Below are 23,635 nucleotides of genomic sequence, written 5' to 3' on the forward strand. Positions count from 1 at the left end.
CATGCGTTTCTTTTCTGACCTACTCTGCTCTATTCCCGTCTCTCAACGTAACGCCTATCAGTTTTATTTCCATAAGTCGCTGCGCTGTGCTCATCGAATTTCATGCATTTTCGTTAGCCTTCGAGTTTCGGCCCTATTGATCAGTACTGGAAAAAATACAGCCGTCCTATACGTTATTATTTAGGGGCACCTGTGAACTGCTATTCGTCACCGGAGGATACCTGCAAAATGTCGTGCTCCCCGTTTTCCTTTTCCTATCTATTTCATTTCCGTGCCCCAGTTCAGCGGTTACTACCTACTCTAAGTAGATGCATACCCGACTAATTACAATGCTTCGTTGCCTGCCGTAAACTGTGGTACCCTTCAGAGACCGTTGAACATACCTTGAGTTTTCTTTCTGAAAAACTTTATTCCTCGTACAAAACACAGGAGGAGTTTCAGGTGTCCCGGAAGAGACCAGCACTCACAGTCACTAGGTGCGTTCCTCATTACAGAAGTCTATTGGCGACCACCGTGGCTCGGCTCAATCGGCCAGGGCCTTGTGGCTCACCAGGTCGGGGAAGCCGAGCAAGGCTGCCTCCCGGTCCTTTCGTTTGGGGGTTGGGATTTGGGCTGGGTTGACTGACATGCCCATACCATGATAGAAGCCAAAAGCCACAGAAACCAAGGGGCACAGGGGATTTTTAATTGTTTTTCCTTCTGCTTTTCTAATCAATTAGCTTTAAGCGATAACATATTCAGTAATATTACAAATTGATCAACACCACAAAATAAATAAATTAATTAAAAATTCCCTGTGCCCCATGCTTTCTGTGGCTGTTGGCTTCTCTCATATTTATAACGAGCCCCTCATTCCCCTTTCCTTTTCTGCTTAATTGCTTAACGAGGGCCTCGGTTTTGGCAGCCTTGATGCCTTAGGAAGCATAAGAGGGTTTTCACACAGCTTCCACCCTCGCCGATCGATGACGTTCTACGTCACATCAGCGGTAACTCAGGACGTGCTACGTCCGCCGCTTAAGAACGTGGGTGGCGCTGGTGAACACTCCCAAGGTTAGGTTATTTGTACACATAAATACCCCCGAAAGCAGAAGGTTTGACAGCCGTCGCCGTAGCTCAGTGGTAGAGCACCGGACGCGTAATTCGGAGGTCGTGGGTTCGGATCCCACCGGCGGCATGTGGTTGTTTTTTCTTCTGCTTTTCTAATCAATTAGCTTTAAGCGATAACATATTCAGTAATATTATGAATTGATCAACACCACAAAATAAATAAATTAATTAAAAATCCCCTGTGCCCCTTGGTTTCTGTGGCTGTTGGCTTCTCTCATATTTATAACGAGCCCCTCATTCCCCTTTCTTTGTCTGCCCATACCATGTGGAGGATGTCTGAAGACTTCTCCGCACAGTAGGGGCACTTTCCTCTACACGCAGGATCGAAGTGCTTTAAAACTGCCGGGCACAGCAGTGTTTTCGTGACGGACAACTTTCTGCTCTGCCTGTTAGGTCCTCGATCCTGCTTTGCAATTAGTCGCGTGAGTACTGAGCACAGCAGTATTATCTGCAAACCGGTGGTTGGTGAGCTATATTCTACATTACCTTCTTTCTCAAACACTTACGAGTACAGTTCTGTGAGCGCTTCCTGCAAACACGCCGTGAATTGTACTGGAGGTCTTGTGTCTCCTTGCATGACACCCTTCTCGATAGGAATCATATTACTTTCCTCATTGACAACTGGCTTTCAAACCGCTGTAGATGTTTTGCAGTGCCTAACAAACGTCATTTCTACACCCTGGCTCCGCAATGCCTACACGACTGCTGAAGTGTCGTATGAGGCAAGCGGTTTCTAGTAGCCTATGACGGCTATATAATGGTGTTTGTCATAATCTGCTCATTTCTATTCACCTGACTCATGGCTCATAGAGTAACATGCTAGACTGCTGGGCAATTGGTGTGACATAGAGAGGTTAAACCGCGTACCTGAACAAGGATGCGGGAAGAAGAGGCTAGACACAGCGCCGCTTATGGTCTTTTTTTATAATGTTATTTAATGCCTCAGGGCATAGAGTAAGTTGGGAAGGTAGAAAGAAAAAACGAAGGAATGTTAAATGAATGAAAAAAGGCGGTCCGATCTAATGTGGGCGAGGTGGGAGTGGTGATTAGGCCCTTGCGTCCGAGCAGTATATCAGGACGGGTTGTTCGGCGGAATACCTGCTGCTGCCAGGCGCCGAATTCTCGCTGGCTTTAGCGCCGGGCAGACCCACAAGTGCAGTATTTTGCGGGTTGCAGACAGGACACCCTGGGTGGGCGTGTCATAAGTGAGGCCACGTCCGAGTGGCGGCAGGAGTAAGGGCAACCCCTACCCGGATCCTCAAAAGCACAACCTCCTCTGCATGGGTAAGACCGGGGGGCAAGTTTATCGCACACACAGGGATAAGAGCACGTATGCCGCGCCGGAGGTGTTCCTTTCTTGTGAGAGAGAGGGTCTCTTGATCCGTACTTGTTCAGGTGCGCTGTTTTAGCCTTACACAGGGTAAGCACAGGGTAAGCATATTAAACCCGTTTTCAGCCGTGAAATCAGCTGATGGGAAAATAAACGAACCAAAGATCAAATGCCAGGATCTCCCTGCATTCGTAAACAGCAAATTACTAAGTAGCATCGATGTCGGCTAAGCGATAACGCTTTGGTTAGGCACATATCTGAAGACGCAGGCAGAAGGTTGTCTGCTAATTGTTGGAGGCGGAAAATTTCCCTTCGGTTTTCACGAGCACCTCGTCGCGCGTTGCAACTCATATTGGGCTCGACATCACTGAGGGGAATGAAGAGTGCTCGGCTGCACTTTTAACTAGAGGTAGAACGTTATGATAGAATTCGTCAAAAGGACCTTACCGCAATTTGATTGTTAGCCGCGGAGTATCGAAGCACGTGTAGTCCTTGCACCGGAGTTGTGGCATTCACCGAAAAATATTCTTCTCGTCCCTCGTGCCCCACTCTGAAGAGGTACCGGTCAGTGAAGTCTAGAGCTCCATACGTTACTGTGCTGTGGTTGACCCTTCCAAGGTAGATTCCAGCATCGTTGCTTGAAAAACGAGATAAATGAAAGCGCGTTGTACTCGCCGCAAAGCACAGCATAAAGAACTGTCTCTAGCCTAGACGCCGTATAGAACGTTTTTTTACAATTCTTTGTATAAATAAATATACGCTAACGCAGAGCCGTACAAACAAGGCAAACGAGCTAATTATGAATACATACTTAAAGTGGCGTGAGGCGGTCAGAAAATTCTGAAACATTTGCTGCCACGTTTAGGAAAGGTTTGTTTGGTTCCTATCACCACGGCCTGTTAGCAGATTCCATGATCGGGATACACACTTTTCGCAAGAATTGTGCAAAGAAATCTTCTCCTTTCGTCCGCCTGGTGCTAGGGTCAGAAACGCAGAGCGCCGCAATCTCACGGAAGCGTAGCAAACACATTTAGAACGAGCGCAAAATAGGGAGCGAACTCACGCACCTGTTCCTTAAAAACTTTCCTGAAAAACACGAAGTGAAAAAGCGAGGAAAAAGCCTCAGGGCGCTTGCCAACGTTTCGAAAACTGAACCGATCTTCGTGTGGGAAAAGGGTTCATCTATTGGCGGTACTTAAATAGGGTATTCCCTCTGATTAGAAATGCCCTGGGCAGGAGGGTGTGACTTCGAAAGGGTGTTGGAGTGTGGAGCGTATGCCAGCAGTTGAGCTGGCCTATTTCTGTCACAGTTTTGCAGGCCAACTGGTCAATCCCCTTTAGCAGCCATACTGCCTTGACAGGATCAAGTTTGCTCTCCCAATCCTAAAATTCAGAGGCACTTTAACGACTAAAAGTGCGCGAGGGGAAAGCCTTTCCACGCAACTTTGGCTTCTACTATTAATACATCTGAGGACTAACTAGTAATGATTGGTTAATGAGTGACTACTCATTATTAGTTAATGACTAACTTGTCATGACTAATGATATTATGGCTGGTTAATGGCTTGTTATTCATGACTAATTAATTGACTGGTTAATGACTAGTTCGTCATCACTTGTGACAAGTAACGACCATTTATGTCTTTCACTTCAGATGTAACAGACAGACGGACAGAGTCATGGCCGCGAGTATGAGCCATTAAAGGCTCTCGCCTTAAAACGCTTCCCACCTCACGCCCTCCTCCCAATCACCGGACCTTCCTCTCGGAGCAAAGACCCCGCCCGCTAATGATGATCGCTTTGCCAGACGAAGGCAAGTCCTTTTGTCGAAACGTTGGCAGTACCCTGTGGCATTCCTCTACATTGCTTACTTCATGTGTGCCGGATTTCGAAAGAAAAGCAGCGCGGAAGTTTTTCCCCACTTATAATATGTTGCCTCTAAAGATCACAGGAGCCTACTTGGCTGGCATTCCACCATATGTCGATAGGCTACCATCTACAGCCGACGCTGAGAGAATTGCACGCCCATTTTCCGTGCCCGAGTTGCTTGCAGCAATATATCAGGCCCGTCGGAAGACTGCACCCGGTCCGGACTCCATTCCGTACGAGGTGTACAAGAACTCGAGTTCCGCTGTACTCCCGCAACTCCTCACCATCATCAATAAGGTATGGATAGAAGGCGTCGTACCAGAAACTTGGAAATCAGATATTGTGATCCCCATCCTAAAGCCGGGGAAGCCGCCGCCAGAGCTTGGTAATTTCCGGCCCATGTTGTTTACTCCCACTTTGTGCAAGCTTACCGAAAAAATGCTTGCCACACGACTGTTGTGATGGCTTGAGCACCACGGTTTCTATCATCCGGCCCGAATCGGCTTTCGTACGTCCGTAAATACAGAAGTTGGATTGGCTGTCTTGTCGTTTACGACTTATATGCTTGGACAACTTATCATTTTCAACATCTTTGTACATGTTGGATGCTTTCTGTTTTGCACTTGTGGGACGGATTTTCCCGAGGATGAAGTTCTTTTGAAGTTACAGCTTCGTGGGGGCATGCAAAGCGCGGGGGAAAAATTCTACGCTCGGAGCTCTCGAGTCCGGTGCTGAAGTATCAGGACTGGCTGTCAGCGACGTGCTAGAACCGATATCTTAGGTGGCTGGCGGAGTTCAAGCTGCGCTACTTCAAACGGCTCACGGATCATCTGACTGAACTCTGGTGTAGCTGCTACCTAGTACACGCCCTCCAAGAACCTGGGACATCAAAGCGGCAAGTACAAACCAGCGGAAGCCTCAATGTGTTAAGGGGGTCGAATTACCCAAAGCATCCGCGGGCTGCTCAACAAGGGACCCAAGTTTGGGCTCCCACCGTCTGTACCCATTCCAGACCTGGCGGCCCTCAACCGCCGCATATAGCCAAGAAAGCGCCGACTGAACAACGGGAGAGATGCCTGCTCGAAGGTGCGGACTGCCTTTTGAAAACGGCTGTTTTTTCTAATGATAAGCATGTTAGCAAGTCCTTGAAAAAAGGTAGTGGCGAACTTTGCAGCGAATCACCTCTCACTTTTACAGGCCGACAAAAATGGAGGGTTCGTAGTCTAACTGAAAGGCCTTTTTCGCGAAAAAGCCCTTCAGGCCGTGCAAGAAAACTTCATCCTTACAAGAAAATCCGTCCCTCAAGTGCAAAATGGAAAGTAGCCAACTTTTGCAATGATGTTGCAAATGACAAGCTGTCCAAGCAGATAAGTTGTAAAGGCAATGCTTTGAAAGTGTTTTTAAGTGCCAAGACGCATAAACCAGATGTACTGTTTCGTACTATAGTTAGTGAGAATGGCACATGGCAATTGCTTGTTAGTGCAGCGTTTGTCCGTGTATTGAGTGTGTTCTTTCCCTAAGTGGTTGTTTTGTTCGCGCTGCAGTTATGTGTAATCTAAACACCAAAGGGAGCTTCTCCCGACAATATTTCTCGCTAGCGCCTTCTGCGAAGCAACTGGTCCCCTTTACACTCGCCTCTCCCTATTTATTGTTATAGCTCCGTTACCTACGAATCTGCCGTTGTCTTCCTATTTTTCTTTTATTTTTATTTCTGCTTTGGCAACCCTCCCCCTCTTCCGGCTAAATGGACTGGTACACTCCTGCGTGTTACACTGGCTTTGGCTCCCCTTCCTCTAACGGGAGAGAAAGTATTTTTACCTCTCCCTTTGCGTACAGTGCCTTAAATATGCGAACTTCTCTTCACTGAAGGACGGTCCACCGTCCGAAACTGCTGGTAATAAAGAAAGATAATCGGAAAGTTGTGACCCCTTCATTCTACAACTCTTCCTTGCCCATTCAACCATGAGACCTGCTAAATTGGTTTGGTTTATGGGGTTTAACGTCCCAAAGCGACTAAGGCTATGAGAGACGCCGTAGTGAAGGGCTCCGGAAATTTCGACCACCTGGGGTTCTTTAACGTGCACTGACATCGCACAGTACACGGGCCTCTAGAATTTCTCCTCCAAAGAAATTCTAGCCGCCGCGGCCGGGTTCGAACCCGCGTCTTTCGGGCCAGCAGCCGAGCACCATAACCGCTCAGCCACCGCGGCGGCTGCTAAATTATACACACACAAAACACACGTATATAAACACTCATGAGCGCGAGCAACGAGAATCATATTTTATTTCTAAATTTAACACAGCGCAAAGTGGCAGAATAAGTCACGGCACCCTAACCTCTCTTCCGAGGTCAGAAGCCTACGAAATTACACAAAGCACCCCTGACTGTCGTCTGAGGTCATACCGCTTTCTGCATGCCACATTTGTGTCGTTCCTTCCACCCCCTCGGCTTGGCTCAACTTGTGGTTCCGCGAACGCCACATTATTTTTCTTTCTTCTTCTTTTTTTTTTAATTTCACTACTCTGTAAGCTTAAGTTTCTAACATTCCTTTCGATACTTCCCTTCTTTCGCCCCCCCCCCCCCCCCCCCTTTCCTCTCATAGTCCAGAGGCAAAAGGTAAACCAGGGGTGGGTGCATTATTGCCGAGTGCGGAGAAAAAGCTCTGCTTTATAGTTTTTTCTTTTTTCCTTTTTCTTCGTTTTTACTGAGGTTCCCTTCTTTTCTCGCTCTCTCCTTTTTTTTCCTCTTTTTTTTCTTCCCTGCTCTCTTTGTTATGGGGTCAAGATGTCTTTTTTTCTCCATTTCTTTTTTTTCCTGCCCTCGCGCCAAGGACGAGAGACAAGTTGCCGCATTTTCCACGAAAGTTGCTGCGCGGCCACGCAACCTGTCGACCATCTCAGAGCTGGACACGCTTGTGAATAAGCAAGCCTGCGGAGCTTAACAATGCAGAGGCCGCCTCCGGACATAGTATTTTCCTACTGAGTATCTATTCTGGGCACTATCCATTTTTTTCGTGTTTGTCCCACTCCCCCTAGTTTTTTTGTTTTTATGTGTATTTTTCTTCTATCTACTTTGTCTTTCTTGCTCACCTGTTCTGTGCCCGTCTCTGTAAAGTGAAAAACATCAGCAAAGAAAAATCACTCTTGAAGAAGATCGGTCTTCCGATCGAAACGTCGAGTTGAATAAATATGTTTACTTTAACGAAACGTATACTTCGCTATATACTACTGCAAGCGGTCAAGTACTTCTATATATATATATATATATATATATATCACCAGAAATTTTAAAACATAACAGGATTTAATTCACGAAGTTTCGGCTGGGGGACCGAAAAAGGCTGGTCCTCTAGAAAAAACGTGGTGAATTAAATCCTGTTAAGTTTTTAACTTTCTGGTGACCTTATGACCTTATCGTGTGTGTATATATATATATATATATATATATATGTGTAAGATAAAGTCACCAGAAATTGAAAAACATAACAAGATTTAATTCACGACGTTTCGGCTGGAGGACCAGCCTTTGTCGAGTGTATTACAGTATTCGAAACAAGCAGCTTTTATAGCATCCGCGAGGTACAGGAAAAAGTGTAAAGCACAAATGCAAACAATGGTGAGGGGAGAGGTTTTAAAAAAAATAAGTTGGTTACAACTTGAAAAGACGGCAGGTGTTCGGAAATAGATAACAAGAGAAACGTCGATGACAAGAGCGAAGCTCTACAACGCACAGCTGCCACAGGGTTGTGACAAAAAAAAAACCTTGACTGCACAAGACTTTACAAAATGGCTCTCATGACGCATTTCGACGACAAGCGCGAAGCGCCTGGCAGCCGCACAACGAGAAGGCAACATTTCAGGATAAAGTTCTAGGCATGGGGGTCCGCAGGAATGTCAAAGAAAACCCCTCCGGTAAAAAAAAAAAACGCTGCTGCACAAGAATATGAAAAATCCCACTCAGAGAAGGGTTGGCAGCACAACACGATACAAGATAGGTCATTAGGAAAAAAACACAAGTTTCTAATGAATCCTTACACAACCACTCAATACAAAAAAGGAGAATCCTTACACAACCACTCAATACACAACAAAAGAAAAAGACGCAAGGCTAACAACAAACACACACACACAACACCATAAACGAACTGCAGTCAGTGGCAAGTACCATGTACCGTGTTAAGACAAATGTAATTCTTCACTGCGCGTGAGGGCGCCCAGAAGAGAAATGCGTGCCAATTCAATACAAGGCATGACAATACAATACAAAAATACTTAAAACGAAAAAAAAACAATCAACAATCACAGATCACATGTGCGGACGCAGCCAAATCTCCCACTTTCAAAACACATAAACAACCTTGGGCATCCATTCCATAACTTTAAACCTATTGTACTTCAATCGGGGTTCAAAACGCATTATGATCGCGAGAGCTGTGAATCACACCTGATTCACAAATTTAACACATTCTCAAGCGTCATTGAAACAATAGGCCGGCTATCATGCTTACACCCTTGGAGTACCAAATAATTATCCAAGACATGTTGATGGCAGAAACTGTCAGAACGGGCGGCAGAAAGCATAGCAAGCATTTCTTTCTTTCTTTTTTTTCATGTCACATGCATTGTCACGTATTTAGTGTTATTTCCCCTTTTCTATATATTGTTTATTTTTTATTTTTAAGTATTTTTGTATTGTATAGTCATGCCTTGTATTGCATTCGCACTCATTTCTCTTCTGCGCGCGCTCACGCGCAGTGAAGAATTACATTTGTCTTAACACGGTACATTGCACTTGCCACTGACTGAAGTTCATTTCTGGTGTTGTGTGTGTGTGTGTGTGTGTGTGTGTGTGTGTGTGTGTGTGTGTGTGTGTGTGTGTGTTTGTTGTTAGCCTTGTGTCTTTTTCTTTTGTTGTGTACTGACGGGTTGTGTAAGGATTCTCCTTTTTTGTGTATTGAGTGGTTGTGTAAGGATTCATTACACACTTGTGTTTTTTTCCTAATGGCCCATCTTGTATCGTGTTGTGCTGCCTCAACCCTTCTCTGAGCGGGATTTTTCATATTCTTGTGCAGTAGCGTTTTTTTTTTTTATCGGAGGGGTTTCCTTCGACATTCCTGCGGACCCCCATGCCTAGAATTTTCTTCTGAAATGTTGCCTTCTCGCTGTGCGGCTGCCAGGCGCTTCGCGCTTGTAGCCGCAATGCGTCATGAGAGCCATTTTGTAAAGTCTTGCGCAGTAAAGGTGTTTTTTTTTTGTCACAACCCTGTGGCAGCGGTGCGCTGTAGAGCTTCGCACTTGTCATTGACTTTTCTGTCGGTACCTCCTTCCGAACACCTGCCGCCTTTTCTAGTTGTAACCAACTTTTTTTTTCTTTTTTTGAAACCTCTCCCCTCACCATTGTTTGCATTTGTGTTTTACACTTTTTCCTGTACCTCGCGGATGCTATAAAAGCTGCTTGTTTCGAATACTGTAATACACTCGAAAAAGGCTGGTCCTCCAGCCGAAACGTCGTAAATTAAATCTTGTTATATGTTTTCAATTTCTGGTGACTTTATCTTATATATATACATATATATATATATATATATATATATATATATATATATATATATATATATATATATATATATATATATATATATATATATGTATATATATATATATATATTTGACAGAAGCCAACAGCCACAGAAACCAAGGGGCACAGGGGATTTTTTATTTATTTATTTTGTGGTGTTGATCAGTTTAGAATATTACTGAATATGTTATCGCTTAAAGTAATTGATTAGAAAACCAGAAGAAAAAACAACCACATGCCGCCGGTGGGATCCGAACCCACGACCTCCGAATTACGCGTCCGGTGCTCTACCTCTGAGCTACGGCGACGGCTGTCAAATCTTGTACTTTCGAGGGTATTTATGTTTACAAGTAACCTAACCTTGAGAGTGTTCATCAGCGCCACCCACGTTCATAAGCGGCGGACGTAGAACGTCCTGATTTACCGCATGTGTGACGTAGAACGTCATCGAACGGAGAGGGTGGAAGCTGCGTGAGAACCCTCTTATGCTTCCTATGGCGTCAAGGCTGCCAGAACCGAGGCCCTCGCTAAGTAATTAAGCAAACAAGGGAAGGGGAATGAGGGGCTCGTTATAAATATGACAGAAGCCAACAGCCACAGAAACCAAGGGGCACAGGGGATTTTTTATTTATTTATTTTGTGGTGTTGATCAGTTTAGAATATTACTGAATATGTTATCGCTTAAAGTAATTGATTAGAAAACCAGAAGAAACAACCACATGCCGCCGGTGGGATATATATATTGTAACGTGCTTCCATAGAACCTCGACGGAAGAAGCAGAAGATGAAGGACCAGCAGAGAGAAAGGAAGAGAAAGAGCTGAAGGACGCTGGTAGGCTTCCTGCTTCCATCCTGCTCCGACCGATCCCCTCTGTGAATAACCCCCCGTGCGTGCTAAGCACGTAACAGTTTGGTGGAGGTGCCGGGTATCGACCACGGAGCATTCCATCTACCGAAGGAGCCGTAGACTCGCAGGCTTCCCACCACTGCCATCGGACATGCCTGGAGACGACAATGCCGAGCAACCCGGGACATCCACAGCGAACAACTGGCTACATTACCGAGAGCCCCGCACATTTTTTGGAAAACCTGAAGAGGACGTTGACGAGTGGCTGAAACACTACGAGCGGGTGAGCAAATACAATCGCTGGAACGCTGCTACCAAACTGGCTAACGTGGTGTTTTTCCTTGCCGCCACTGCCCTTGACTGGTTCGACAATCATGAGGATACACTGAGTTCATGGGCAACCTTTACGACCGAAATCAAGAAAAATTCTGGGGATGAATCGGCAACAAAGAAGCGTGCGGAACAGACATTGCTTCCCCGCGCGCAAGTACCCGGAGAAACTTGCACGGCATACATCGAAGCCATCTTAAAGTTATGCAAGCTGGTTAACTCCAGTATGCTTGAAGAAGACAAAGTCGGCCACCTTCTAAAAGGAATTGCGGGAGATGTTTACAATTTCCTGATTAGTAAAGAGAGCCTGAGCACCACCGCTGACGTTATAAAACATTGCAGAACATTTGAAGCTCTTAAGCTGCGTCGAATTACCCCTAAATTTGGAAGATTGGCCAATGTCACCTCTATAGCCAGTGTTGAAGCCTGTCCTCCAAATTCTATGGCTGATATGATTCGAGAGATTGTGCGCGAGGAATTGTCCAGATCCCGGGACACCTTCTGCCGCACAGAATATCTGCGGCACAGTTCTGCACCGGAGGAAGATGTTGCCGCCCTGTCTACTCCGTGGGGTCAACCTAACGGCACTTTGCCCATGGACGATCGGAACATTGCCCAACGTTATGGCCACCAGCCGGCGGAAAGGAGGCCCACCTACCCAGAAGGCGTGGTTCGTCAGAAGCGAGATCCTGGCTCCAGCCAACGTCGCGACTTTGTTCGCCAGGACTTTTATGGCGGTCGCTGGCGCTCTCAACCTTTGTGCTACCGGTGTGGCATTGCAGGGCATATCGCTAGATATTGCCGCCGTCGTTTCCCGACTTCTCGAGACTGCCAACCCCCAGCGCCTACTTACGGACAAGTGTACACCGCGCAGCAGCGACCCTCAACGTCCGCTTGGGACCCATACCGTCCGAGCACTTTGCGGAGTTCATCACCTGCATCTGACCGCAGTGTGACGCCGCCACCTCAGCGCCAACGGCGGTCACCTTCTCCTCGACGTCGTGCATCCCCTCCGCCTCCGGGAAACTAGGAGGCGCGGCCAATGGAGGTGAGGCCGCCGGCGAGTCGATGACGTCCAATATACCTCTGCCCGTGTTTATGTTGAAGAACAAACTGGAAGTGTTTATTGATGGTGTGAAAACAATGGCTCTTGTGGACACTGGTGCTACCGTATCCGTTATGAGTTTGAGGTTTAAGAACCGTTTAGGTAGGAAAGTTATGTTTAGTGGTGACCGTGCAGCGTTATTTCGTGGTGTCGGTGGTGAACCTTTGGTTCCACTTGGTGTGTGTGCTTCGGATGTTGTTATTGGTGGTCTAACGTTTAGAACAGAATTCGCAGTGCTACCACGGTCAACGCATGATGTGATTCTTGGAATTGATTTTCTGCAAGAGTGTGGTGCAACTTTAGACTGTCGTACGGGAGAAATTGCTTTGAATTCTTCACTACTTTGAGCTCTTGTGGATAACTCGACACCGGATTTTGGAGCATTTGCGGTAGAAGAAGACACTATTGTACCAGCTTTCTCCGCAGCATTCGTGCGGGTTTCCTCTATTCACAATCAGTGCGAATCTTTTGAAGCTGTGGTAGAGCCTACGACACTCGCCTGCTCTAAGAAGAGTATCGTCGTGCCTCGTTGCGTCGTTCCCGTGGTGAGAGGCCGTACTGAGCTGTGGACAGTGAACCACTCTGAAGAGCCAGCTGTGTTGCCCCGGGGCCTCAAACTCGCCCGTTTCGAGGAAGGTGTGTCAGGTTCCGTCGCGACGTTAACCAACTCTGTCAGTGAGCAGCACGTGAAAAGAGATATAGAGACCCAAGTTAAGGCTATGATTAATCAGGCTCTTCCCACAACCGAGCGTCGCACTCTAGTGGAACTCCTTCTGAAGCACGTGTTCGTGTTCGACTTTGCCAAAGACGATTCTACACCACCGCCTACCAGTCGTATTCATCACACGATCAACACCGGCTCCGCACCTCCTATACGCCAGAAGCCCTATCGAGTCTCAGCCACTGAACGTAAGTTAATAGATGACCAAGTTCAAGAGATGCTAAAGCGAGGCATAATTCGAGAGTCTTCAAGTCCTTGGGCAGCTCCAGTTATCCTTGTTAAGAAAAAAGATGGTACATGGAGGTTCTGTGTTGACTACCGTCGCTTAAATACGGCCACGAAGAAGGACGTCTACCCGCTCCCACGTATAGATGACGCGATTGTCTGCACTCCGCTTCATACTTTTCTTCTATTGATTTGAGATCCGGCTACTGGCAAATCCCCATGCACGCTGCAGATAGGGAAAAAACGGCATTCATAACACCAGACGGACTTTACGAGTTTAACGTTATGCCTTTCGGATTATGTAACGCACCTGCAACATTCGAGCGGTTCATGGATACAATCCTGCGTGGCCTTAAGTGGCAAATTTGTTTATGTTATTTGGACGACGTTGTAATTTTTGGCAAAACGTTTAGTGAGCACAACAGCCGCCTGGATATTGTGCTTGATTGCATGGAACGAGCTGGCCTTATCCTCAATTCCAAGAAATGTCATTTTGGGAACCGTGAAACAATTGTTCTTGGTCATTTAGTTGATAAAGAAGGTGTTCGACCAGATCCAAAGAAAATTGAAGCTGTCAAAAGTTTTACGGTGCCTCAATCAGTGAAAGAGCTGCAGAGTTTTTTAGGGCTCTGCTCGTACTTTCGACGCTTTATAGCTAGGTTTGCGGACATCGCTTACCCACTGACGTGCTTGCTGCATAAAGATGCACCGTTCAATTGGACCAGCGAATGTGACGCAGCTTTCCGACATCTGAAATTTCTTTTGACCTCGGGCCCCATCCTACGCCACTTCTGCCCATCTGCACCAATTGAAGTGCACACTGATGCAAGTGGTATCGGTATCGGCGCTGTACTTATACAACGCCATGGTCACGATCAGCACGTGGTAGCATATGCCAGCCGGTCATTGAGTAAGAGCGAAAGAAATTACACGGTTACTGAGGAAGAATGTCTCGCCGTTGTTTTCGCTGTACAGCGCTTCCGCTCCTATCTGTACGGGAATGCTTTCACCGTCTTGACCGACCACCACTCGCTTTGCTGGCTAGTGAGTCTTCGTGACCCCCTGTGGCCGGCTTGCTCGATGGGCTTTGCGCCTACAAGAATTTAATTTCACTGTGGTGCATAAAAGCAGCCGTAAACACTCAGATGCCGATTGTCTTTCCCGTTTGCCGCTTCAAACGACTGATGACGACGCAGACAACTTTGATGAATACTTGGCGTCACTTTCACAAGCCTTCCCCGATCTTCAAGTTTTCCGAACTGAGCAACGCAAAGACCAAACATTAACCTCTTTGTTTGATGCCGCTCAAGATTCTGTAAAAAATACTTTTTGCATTCGCGACGGTTTGCTTTATAAGAAGAATTTCGCTTCTGGAGGAGCACGCATGCTTCTTGTCGTACCCGAAAACCTACGCATCACAGTTCTTCAAATGATGCACGACGACGCCACGTCTGGGCACTTGGGAGTGACACGCACACTCCACCGCACACAGCAACGATTTTACTGGCCTAACATGCGTTCAACCATCCAGCACTATGTAGCCAGCTGTGTGCAATGCCAGCGCTTTAAGCTGCCGACTTCAAGTCCACCTGGCAAACTGCGGCCAATCACACCTCCAACAGCCCCGTTTGAGCAAGTTGGCATTGACCTCCTTGGACCTTTCCCACGGTCCTCGAAAGGAAATCGATGGATTCTTGTGTGCGTAGACCACTTAACCCGTTATTGTGAGACAGCCGCGATACCAGCTGCTACTGCGTCTGAAGTATCTAACTTCTTACTTCGTTTCGTCATTCTTCAGCACGGCCCTCCTGCAGTTCTCATTAGCGACCGTGGACGCCAATTTACAGCGGACGTTGTTGAAGAACTTCTCCGCCTCAGCAGCTGCAGTTTTCGCCACTCCACGCCATATCATCCCCAAACGAACGGTGTGGTAGAACGCACTAATCGGACGCTCACCACCATGCTTGCTATGTACGTCGCTGCAGATCATAAAGACTGGGATGGCGTCCTCCCGTTCGTTACTCATGCATACAACACAGCGCAACATGAGACAACTGGCTACAGCCCCTTTTACCTGCTCTATATGCTCGCTCGCCTCGCTGTGGCCTTGACACCATTCTACCATTTTTCATCCACGACGAACCTTCTCTTGCGACCACACTCTGTAGAGCTGAAGAAGATCGCCAGCTTGCCCGCGTTCGAATTTTACCTTCGCAAGAGCGTTCCAAGAACCGCTACGACGTCCAACACCAAGAAGTTTCTTATGTTCCTGGTGACATTGTGTGGTTGTGGACCCCTCTACGCAAGCGTGGTCTGTGTCAGAAACTGCTATCCCACTACACTGGACCGTTTGTTGTGTTGGAGTGCATTAGTGACGTTAATTACGTTATATCACGACTAACTGCTAGTGGTCGACGGTCACGCCAGTCTCAGGTGGTGCATGTAGCCCGCCTCAAGCGATTCCATCCCAGACGGTCTATTTAACTCGCCCGACGGGCTTCGTCTGCGAGGAGGGAAATGTAACGTGCTTCCATAGAACCTCGACGGAAGAAGCAGAAGATGAAGGACCAGCAGAGAGAAAGGAAGAGAAAGAGCTGAAGGACGCTGGTAGGCTTCCTGCTTCCATCCTGCTCCGACCGATCCCCTCTGTGAATAACCCCCCGTGCGTGCTAAGCACGTAACAATATATATATATATATATATATATATATATATATATATATATATATATATATATATATATATATATATATGTATATATGTATATATATATATATATATATATATATATATATATATGTATATATATATATATTGTAGTGTGCCAACTGTGACAGGTTCCGCTACCGCCATGCGCCGACACTACGCTGCACCTGACGACGACGAAGTTATGCGCCGACACTACGCTGCGACTGACGACGACGAAGTTATGCGCCGACACTACGCTGCGCCTGACGACGACGAAGTTGCCCCGCTCTCTTGGTGCTGGCTACGCCCGTCTACGCTGCCAGACCCTGCACAGCGGTTCGGTCTCTTGAGGACGCCTAATAAACGCACCCCTACAATATATATATATATATATGTATATATATATATATATATATATATATGTATGTATTCAGTAGGGGTTCCAATGGCCCAGTTTACTAGTTTAGGTACAGTATTACGACAAACGCGCCTGTTCTTTTAACTTTTATTTTGCCAACAGTTTCGGGAATGGTATTCCCTTCGTCAGGGCAGGCTTACAATGAATCCGTTTCGTCAATATAAGGACACAGAACAAGCGAGGAGGTATATTCTCCGCCCTCTAAACAAACTTGAGAATGAGGGCAGGGGACCGTATAATAGGCAGCACAAGTCTCAAACGGGCCGCGGCTGAACAACAACCAGAAAAAACAAACGGGGAGGTGGAAATGGTAAAGTAGTAGCAAAGAACGAGCCTGAACAGCACAGCGATAGAAGGGGCAAAAGAGCGTTAGACCCGGCTCTCGGCGCACACGGAAGCCGCTACCCCCCCCCCCCCCCCCCCCCCCCTCCAAATACGCGCACACCCCCGCAAGACGCCGCCGGGTCCGAGCGGGCGGCCCGTATCAGGTATCCTGAGACGCTTGCAAGGGACGCGTTCGAGAGACGGCCAACACACACTTGTTAACCGCTGCAACGGCAACTTGCGATTGTGCCCTCTGTGTATTTTTGCTTCATTTCGTCGCTTTGCTCTGCTGTCGGTCCTTTCTACCAGACAATCTGGCGCCCCTTTTCCCATAAATATACTAGGCGGTCCAAAACCGTGTCCCGCAGTGAGCTTCACGTGAAAAAACAGCGTCCGTCGGGTAAAATACTGAGCTAGCCCGAGCGCGTAATGGGAAGGCAAAGATGAATTTGGGGGGAACAAAACAAAAGAAGGGAAGAGCAGAAAAAAAAAATTAGCTCTAGAAATGTTTAAAGAAAATGTAACACAGAAAATGTTAACGCACACACAGGAAGAGAAAAGAGAAAAAGAAAAACTTCTGATTAAATGTGGCGCCAAACAAGTATGACATGGTGAGAGCACTTTGATAAAGTTTGGCGCAGTGCATGTGGTTTCGAGATTTGCATGCACACGCAGGTTAAATCATTCTGAGATTATCGAGTTGAGTCGATGTTGGTGTAAGTAAATAACAAATGACAAGAAATGTGTAGAAAAATGAAAATAAAAATGGCACAGAGAATAAAAAAATTGAGCACAAGAAGTTATACAAAAGTTAACAAATTAAAGATAATAATAATACATGTGTGCGGAAAACGCGAAAGGTCTGCGGCCCGCGGAGCTGCCGCGTGGTCCCAATGGTCTAGGTGATAGATCAAAGGTGTCTATTTGGAATGGAACGTGGATGCTGGCAGGAGGTTGGACAAAAAAGTACTCAGGAAATAAACTGCCAGATTCCCTGCCATTTCAAAGTGTGTCTGCAGTTGTCAAGAAAAAACAATTTCAGGCGTATTCTGATAATAACGCTGTCCAAGGCCTATGACCGGCGGAATTTCCTACGTTGGCTCCTTTAAGCAGGAAAGTCTCCCGGGAGTAGCGTTCATGCCATGAGAGAACGTGCCGAATTTATGAATGAAGTACGATTCCCTTTGTTCCCTGTAATATGTGTTAGGGAACCCGGACTGCAGAAGGATTACACGGATGTTTTCAAAACTGTGCAGGGGCAGACGCAGGTGCCTGGAAAGGGGCAAGTTGGGCAGGGATGACACATGCGCTTTGTGGTTTTTGAAGCGAAAACGAAATGTTGTCTTGGTCTGACCAATGTACTCCTCCCCACACACCTCGCATTGAAGTTTGTAGATAACATTGCTCGAATCGCAGTCGAGGTCTTCATTTATGTGAAACGTAAAGCCATCGGACTTGGATTTTGCCAGTTTGGTGTCGCAAATGTGCGGACACACCTTGCAACGGGGTTTTCCGCATGGGTGGCATCCACCTCGGGCAGCGGTCTTCTTAGTTTTCGCGTTGACAAGCAAGTCAACGCGTCTGCGTGCCGTCTGCCGTATGCCGTCTGCGTGCGTGCAGACGGCATAGCAGCAACGCTGGCAGCATTCGAAAGCTCAAACTCTTTGGTTGATTTGGACGGTGGAACCCTTTCTGGCCTTCTTGAACTGGTCCTAAATTCCAACAATTTTGAATTTGATGGCGAGCACTACCTCCAAACAAGCGGTACTGCGATGGGCACAAAAATGGCCCCTAGCTATGCCAGCATCTTTATGGCGTCACTAGAAATTCCCTTCCTTGAGGAACAGCCAAAAAAACCACTTTTCTACAAGCGTTTCCTAGACGACATCTTTCTTGTATGGGAACATGATGAAGCGAGCCTGCTGGACTTCATTGCGCACTTTAATACCCTGCATCCCTCCATTAGGTTTACCCACTGTATCTCCGACTCAAAGATTAACTTTCTCGACGGGGAAATATCGGTAGACGGCAACTGCCTTTCGACTACCCTATACAGAAAACCAACGGATAGGCAGCAGTATCTCCATTTTCACAGTAGCCACCCGAAGCACTGCAAAACAAGTATTCCATATTCTCAGGCTCACAGATACCGAAGAATATGTTCTACAACCGAGGAATTTGATCAGCATACGGGGACTCTCAAGGACGCTTTGTCACGACAAAAATACCCGGGGGAAATAGTCGAAGACGCGATTCAACGCGCTCGAAGCCTAGACCGTTCTTCCATCTTGGCAGAGAACAAGGTGAAAAAAGACAGCAAAACAAACCTAATCCTTACTTACTCCGCAACTGTTCCCAGGGTAAACAACATACTAAGCCGTCATTTTAATATAATCCGACAGAGTAATTGGCTGTCACTAATATTCCAGGAACCACCCCGAGTGGTGTACCGCAGGGACAAGAATTTGGGAGACTTGCTTGTCAACGCGAAAACTAAGAAGACCGCTTCCCGAGGTGGATGCCACCCATGCGGAAAACCCCGTTGCAAGGTGTGTCCGCACATTTGCGACACCAAACTGGCAAAATCCAAGTCCGATGGCTTTACGTTTCACATAAATGAAGACCTCGACTGTGATTCGAGCAATGTTATCTACAAACTTCAATGCGAGGTGTGTGGGGAGGAGTACATTGGTCAGACCAAGACAACATTTCGTTTTCGCTTCAAAAACCACAAAGCGCATGTGTCATCCCTGCCCAACTTGCCCCTTTCCAGGCACCTGCGTCTGCCCCTGCACAGTTTTGAAAACATCCGTGTAATCCTTCTGCAGTCCGGGTTCCCTAACACATATTACAGGGAACAAAGGGAATCGTACTTCATTCATAAATTCGGCACGTTCTCTCATGGCATGAACGCTACTCCCGGGAGACTTTCCTGCTTAAAGGAGCCAACGTAGGAAATTCTGCCGGTCATAGGCCTTGGACAGCGTTATTATCAGAATACGCCTGAACTTGTTTTTTCTTGACAACTGCAGACACAGTTTGAAATGGCAGGGAATCTGGCAGTTTATTTCCTGAGTACTTTTTTGTCCAACCTCCTGCCAGCATCCACGTTCCATTCCAAATAGACACCTTTGATCTATCACCTAGACCATTGGGACCACGCGGCAGCTCCGCGGGCCGCAGACCTTTCGCGTTTTCCGCACACATGTATTATTATTATTTTTAATTTGTTAACTTTTGTATAACTTCTTGTGCTCAATTTTTTATTCTCTGTGCCATTTTTATTTTCATTTTTCTTCACATTTCTTGTCATTTGTTATTTACTTACACCAACATCGACTCAACTCGATAATCTCAGAATGATTTAACCTGCGTGTGCATGCAAATCTCGAAACCACATGCACTGCGCCAAACTTTATCAAAGTGCTCTCACCATGTCATACTTGTTTGGCGCCACATTTAATCAGAAGTTTTTCTTTTTCTCTTTTCTCTTCCTGTGTGTGCGTTAACATTTTCTGTGTTACATTTTCTTTAAACATTTCTAGAGCTAATTTTTTTTTTCTGCTCTTCCCTTCTTTTGTTTTGTTCCCCCCAAATTCATCTTTGCCTTCCCATTACGCGCTCGGGCTAGCTCAGTATTTTACCCGACGGACGCTGTTTTTTCACGTGAAGCTCACTGCGGGACACGGTTTTGGACCGCCTAGTATATTTATGGGAAAAGGGGCGCCAGATTGTCTGGTAGAAAGGACCGACAGCAGAGCAAAGCGACGAAATGAAGCAAAAATACACAGAGGGCACAGTCGCAAGTTGCCGTTGCAGCGGTTAACAAGTGTGTGTTGGCCGTCTCTCGAACGCGTCCCTTGCAAGCGTCTCAGGATACCTGATACGGGCCGCCCGCTCGGACCCGGCGGCGTCTTGCGGGGGTGTGCGCGTATTTGGAGGGGGGGGGGGGGGGTAGCGGCTTCCGTGTGCGCCGAGAGCCGGGTCTAACGCTCTTTTGCCCCTTCTATCGCTGTGCTGTTCAGGCTCGTTCTTTGCTACTACTTTACCATTTCCACCTCCCCGTTTGTTTTTTCTGGTTGTTGTTCAGCCGCGGCCCGTTTGAGACTTGTGCTGCCTATTATACGGTCCCCTGCCCTCATTCTCAAGTTTGTTTAGAGGGCGGAGAATATACCTGCTCGCTTGTTCTGTGTCCTTATATTGACGAAACGGATTCATTGTAAGCCTGCCCTGACGAAGGGAATACCATTCCCGAAACTGTTGGCAAAATAAAAGTTAAAAGAACAGGCGCGTTTGTCGTAATACTGTACCTATACATACATATATATATATATATATATATATATATATATATATATAGCGAGAAGAGGCAATATGGGGAGTTGAAAATGAGAGGGTTCCGACTGGCTACCCTGCACGGTTGTAAACTAGAAAGGGAAAGACGAAAGAGAAGGTCGAAGTAATGATGATAGATGTACCTACAGGATGGTCAAGACCGTACTTTCTATAACATTGAAGTACACAAAAAGGCAGCCTTTCATCAGTTCGCATATGCAGCGCTGACAGAGGGTGTGAGCTTCGGCTTGCGCTTGGCGCGCTTCGAGAATTCCAAAAAAACAGCATGAAACTCGCATCAAGAAGCTTGATGCCGTGTCTGGCATTGCGAGCCTTTCGGTTCGCTACGAATGCGCCGTCACTCGAGCCACAAACATGAGGCGTGCTCATCGCCCCAGGTTATTTATTGCGTCAGTTATTCTCCAATACTTATATAGCGCACTCTGGGACTCGTAATAACAGTTATTATTGCTAAGTAGGCTCCTGAACAGCACGCTAAAATATCTAATGGATTTGCTTGCGTTTAGAAATGTAAAACGAAAATAACGCACTGTTTATCCTCCACTGGGTATCGCCCGCAAGTCAGCAGAAGCTCAACAGATGTAAATGATATGAAGACGCCTTTCAGACGCGGCGGGTTAGGGTGCGAGCGCTCAAACTACTCTGGTTGCAATGGCACCAAATTTCGCTCCAACCAGTTTGTCGCACACCGAGCATGAGTGGCCAAACAGATTCGGATACATTTAACGCCCAAATTCGCAGGTCTCTCTGTCCCACGTGGTACGCCATGGCTTCTTTACCGGCAGCGGCGTCGGCGGGCGTCGCTCGTTTCACTTCCGTTCGTTGAAGCCGCTTCTCGCTGGTGCTTTCGACTTTGTCGCGTTCAGTGTTGAGCGAGGAAACAAGAGATCCGCTACCGCTTCGTCCTCTAGCTGCTGCTGCGGCGGCTATGTTTGCAACGTGTCGATATCCCACAAAATACTGCGCCTGCCGCCGCAGAGCACGTCACACCAACCGCAGCGCTTTCCGCGTTAAGCGCGCACGCCCTGCGTTAACCTGCTTTGTCCCCAGCTGTGCAAACTGCGGCGCAGCAGCTGTGACGTCATTTCAACCGCGGTGTCACCTCCGCCAGTTCTGCAACGAATTCTAGAATGCGTTTGCTCTCGCCGGTCGACTGTGAAGCTCCGCTCGGGAAAGCTTTGCCGTTTCGCTCGCCGCGCCATAAAACACGGCCTAGCAGTGAAGCAAGCATTTTTTAGGTGACCGATAGTGCATTTCCACGTCACCTGCCTGAGCTTGTGGGCATGAGCTACCGCGCTCTGTAGAAGCCATAAGAAGCTCGCGTCAGCTAACTGTGGTACTCCGAAGGCTCCTATGGAAGGAATAATAAGAGCAAAGAGAGCGCCTCTAATTTTTCTGACCATGATATCGCGCCTCAAGTGGGTCACAAGAGCAGTTAGAAGGTACCCAATGGAACAATGCAAGCGCCTCCAGGGCAGAGACCTCTCCTTTGTTCATTAAAGTCCCTCTCTCCAAGACAATGCAGGCTGCTTATAACTACCCATAACAGCTATCGGGGTAAAAAAATTACTGAGCATGTGGATTTGTTTATACCTTGTCCGAAACTGGAACAGCTCTAGAGAACAGGCCTCCAGGTTGTTAGATATAAAAGTTATAATATTGGTTTTCTGTTGTTATACAGCGTTAATTGCTAACGCGAAGGTTCATTTGACTTCGCTTTATTACTGTGAGAACCTCCAGTATTGGGAATCCAAGGTACACAGAGGGTAGGCAGATAGTTTCTTACACACACAAAGTGAAGAATGGAGGTAACTTGCTCAGGCTGCCTGCCAACGTTTCGACAATAGGGCCTGTCTTCGTCAGTGCAAAGTGTTCATCATTGGCGGTGTTTAAATAGGGCCCTCTCCCTAGCAGTGCGCTGCCTAGACAAGATTCACACTCCCCATCCTAACACCCTTCTCACTTCACGCCCTCCTCTCCTCACCGAGCCTTCCCCCTCGATCGAAGGTCCCATTAAAACGCCGCCAATGATGAACGCTTTGCCCTGACGAAGACAAGCCCTATTTTCAAAACGCTGGCAAGCACCCTCAGGCTTTCCCCTGCCTTGTTAAATATTGTGAATGGTACATAAAGGGTGGGAAACATTAGAAAAACAAATAAACTTAAAGAAGTAAAACAAAGTAGGTACGCATGTCTGCATGAGTGTTCTAGAGTTTAAATATGCGGATGAGAAGGTGATTCCAGCGACGTTGGATGGTAAGCCGGTCGGGTGTAAGGCTGAGCGGTGAAGTGTGGTGCACCAATGTTTTAGTAGTGTATGCACGTGTGTGGGTAACTTGAAGAGAACGACCAGTGTGGTATGCAATGCGTCCCGGAAGGCTGATATAGGGCGGATGATAAAATTAACAGTAAAAAAGAAACTCATGAAATAAGCACATGCTAGCCATTAAACGGCAAAAGGCCAAGTCTGTTAGGTCGGACTGTGGTTTTAACGATGATATGATGACATTGCAATAAAGACATAAAGGAATAAATTTAATGGCTCGGTCCTCTACTGATTGTAGAGAACTCGTTGTATTTGTTTTCGGATCCAGATGGGAGATGAATATTCCAGCTGTGATCGGAGAAGTGACTTGCACACAAACAATTTTAGGTTTGGTACCACGTGACGTATATGACGTTTTAAGAACCCAAGGGTTCTCATGAAATGACCTTAGCGACTTGAACGTTCCACGCA

General features: G+C 46.9%; 1 protein-coding gene across 1 annotated transcript in view; it reads right to left on the reverse strand.

Moving 5' to 3' along the window:
* Positions 1-23,635, reverse strand: part of LOC149369621 (uncharacterized) — a 101,991-nt gene that overhangs the window by 53,955 nt on the left and 24,401 nt on the right. Inside the window, exon 3 of the mRNA XM_089576028.1 lies at positions 2,885-3,074. Within this exon, the coding sequence (XP_089432154.1) occupies positions 2,885-3,074 (190 nt within the window). The remainder of the gene's footprint in view (positions 1-2,884; positions 3,075-23,635) is intronic.

This window comes from Amblyomma mixtum, chromosome 1 (genome assembly GCF_055824585.1).
Source record: "Amblyomma mixtum isolate Tamu chromosome 1, ASM5582458v1, whole genome shotgun sequence".
Classification (NCBI taxonomy): domain Eukaryota; kingdom Metazoa; phylum Arthropoda; class Arachnida; order Ixodida; family Ixodidae; genus Amblyomma; species Amblyomma mixtum.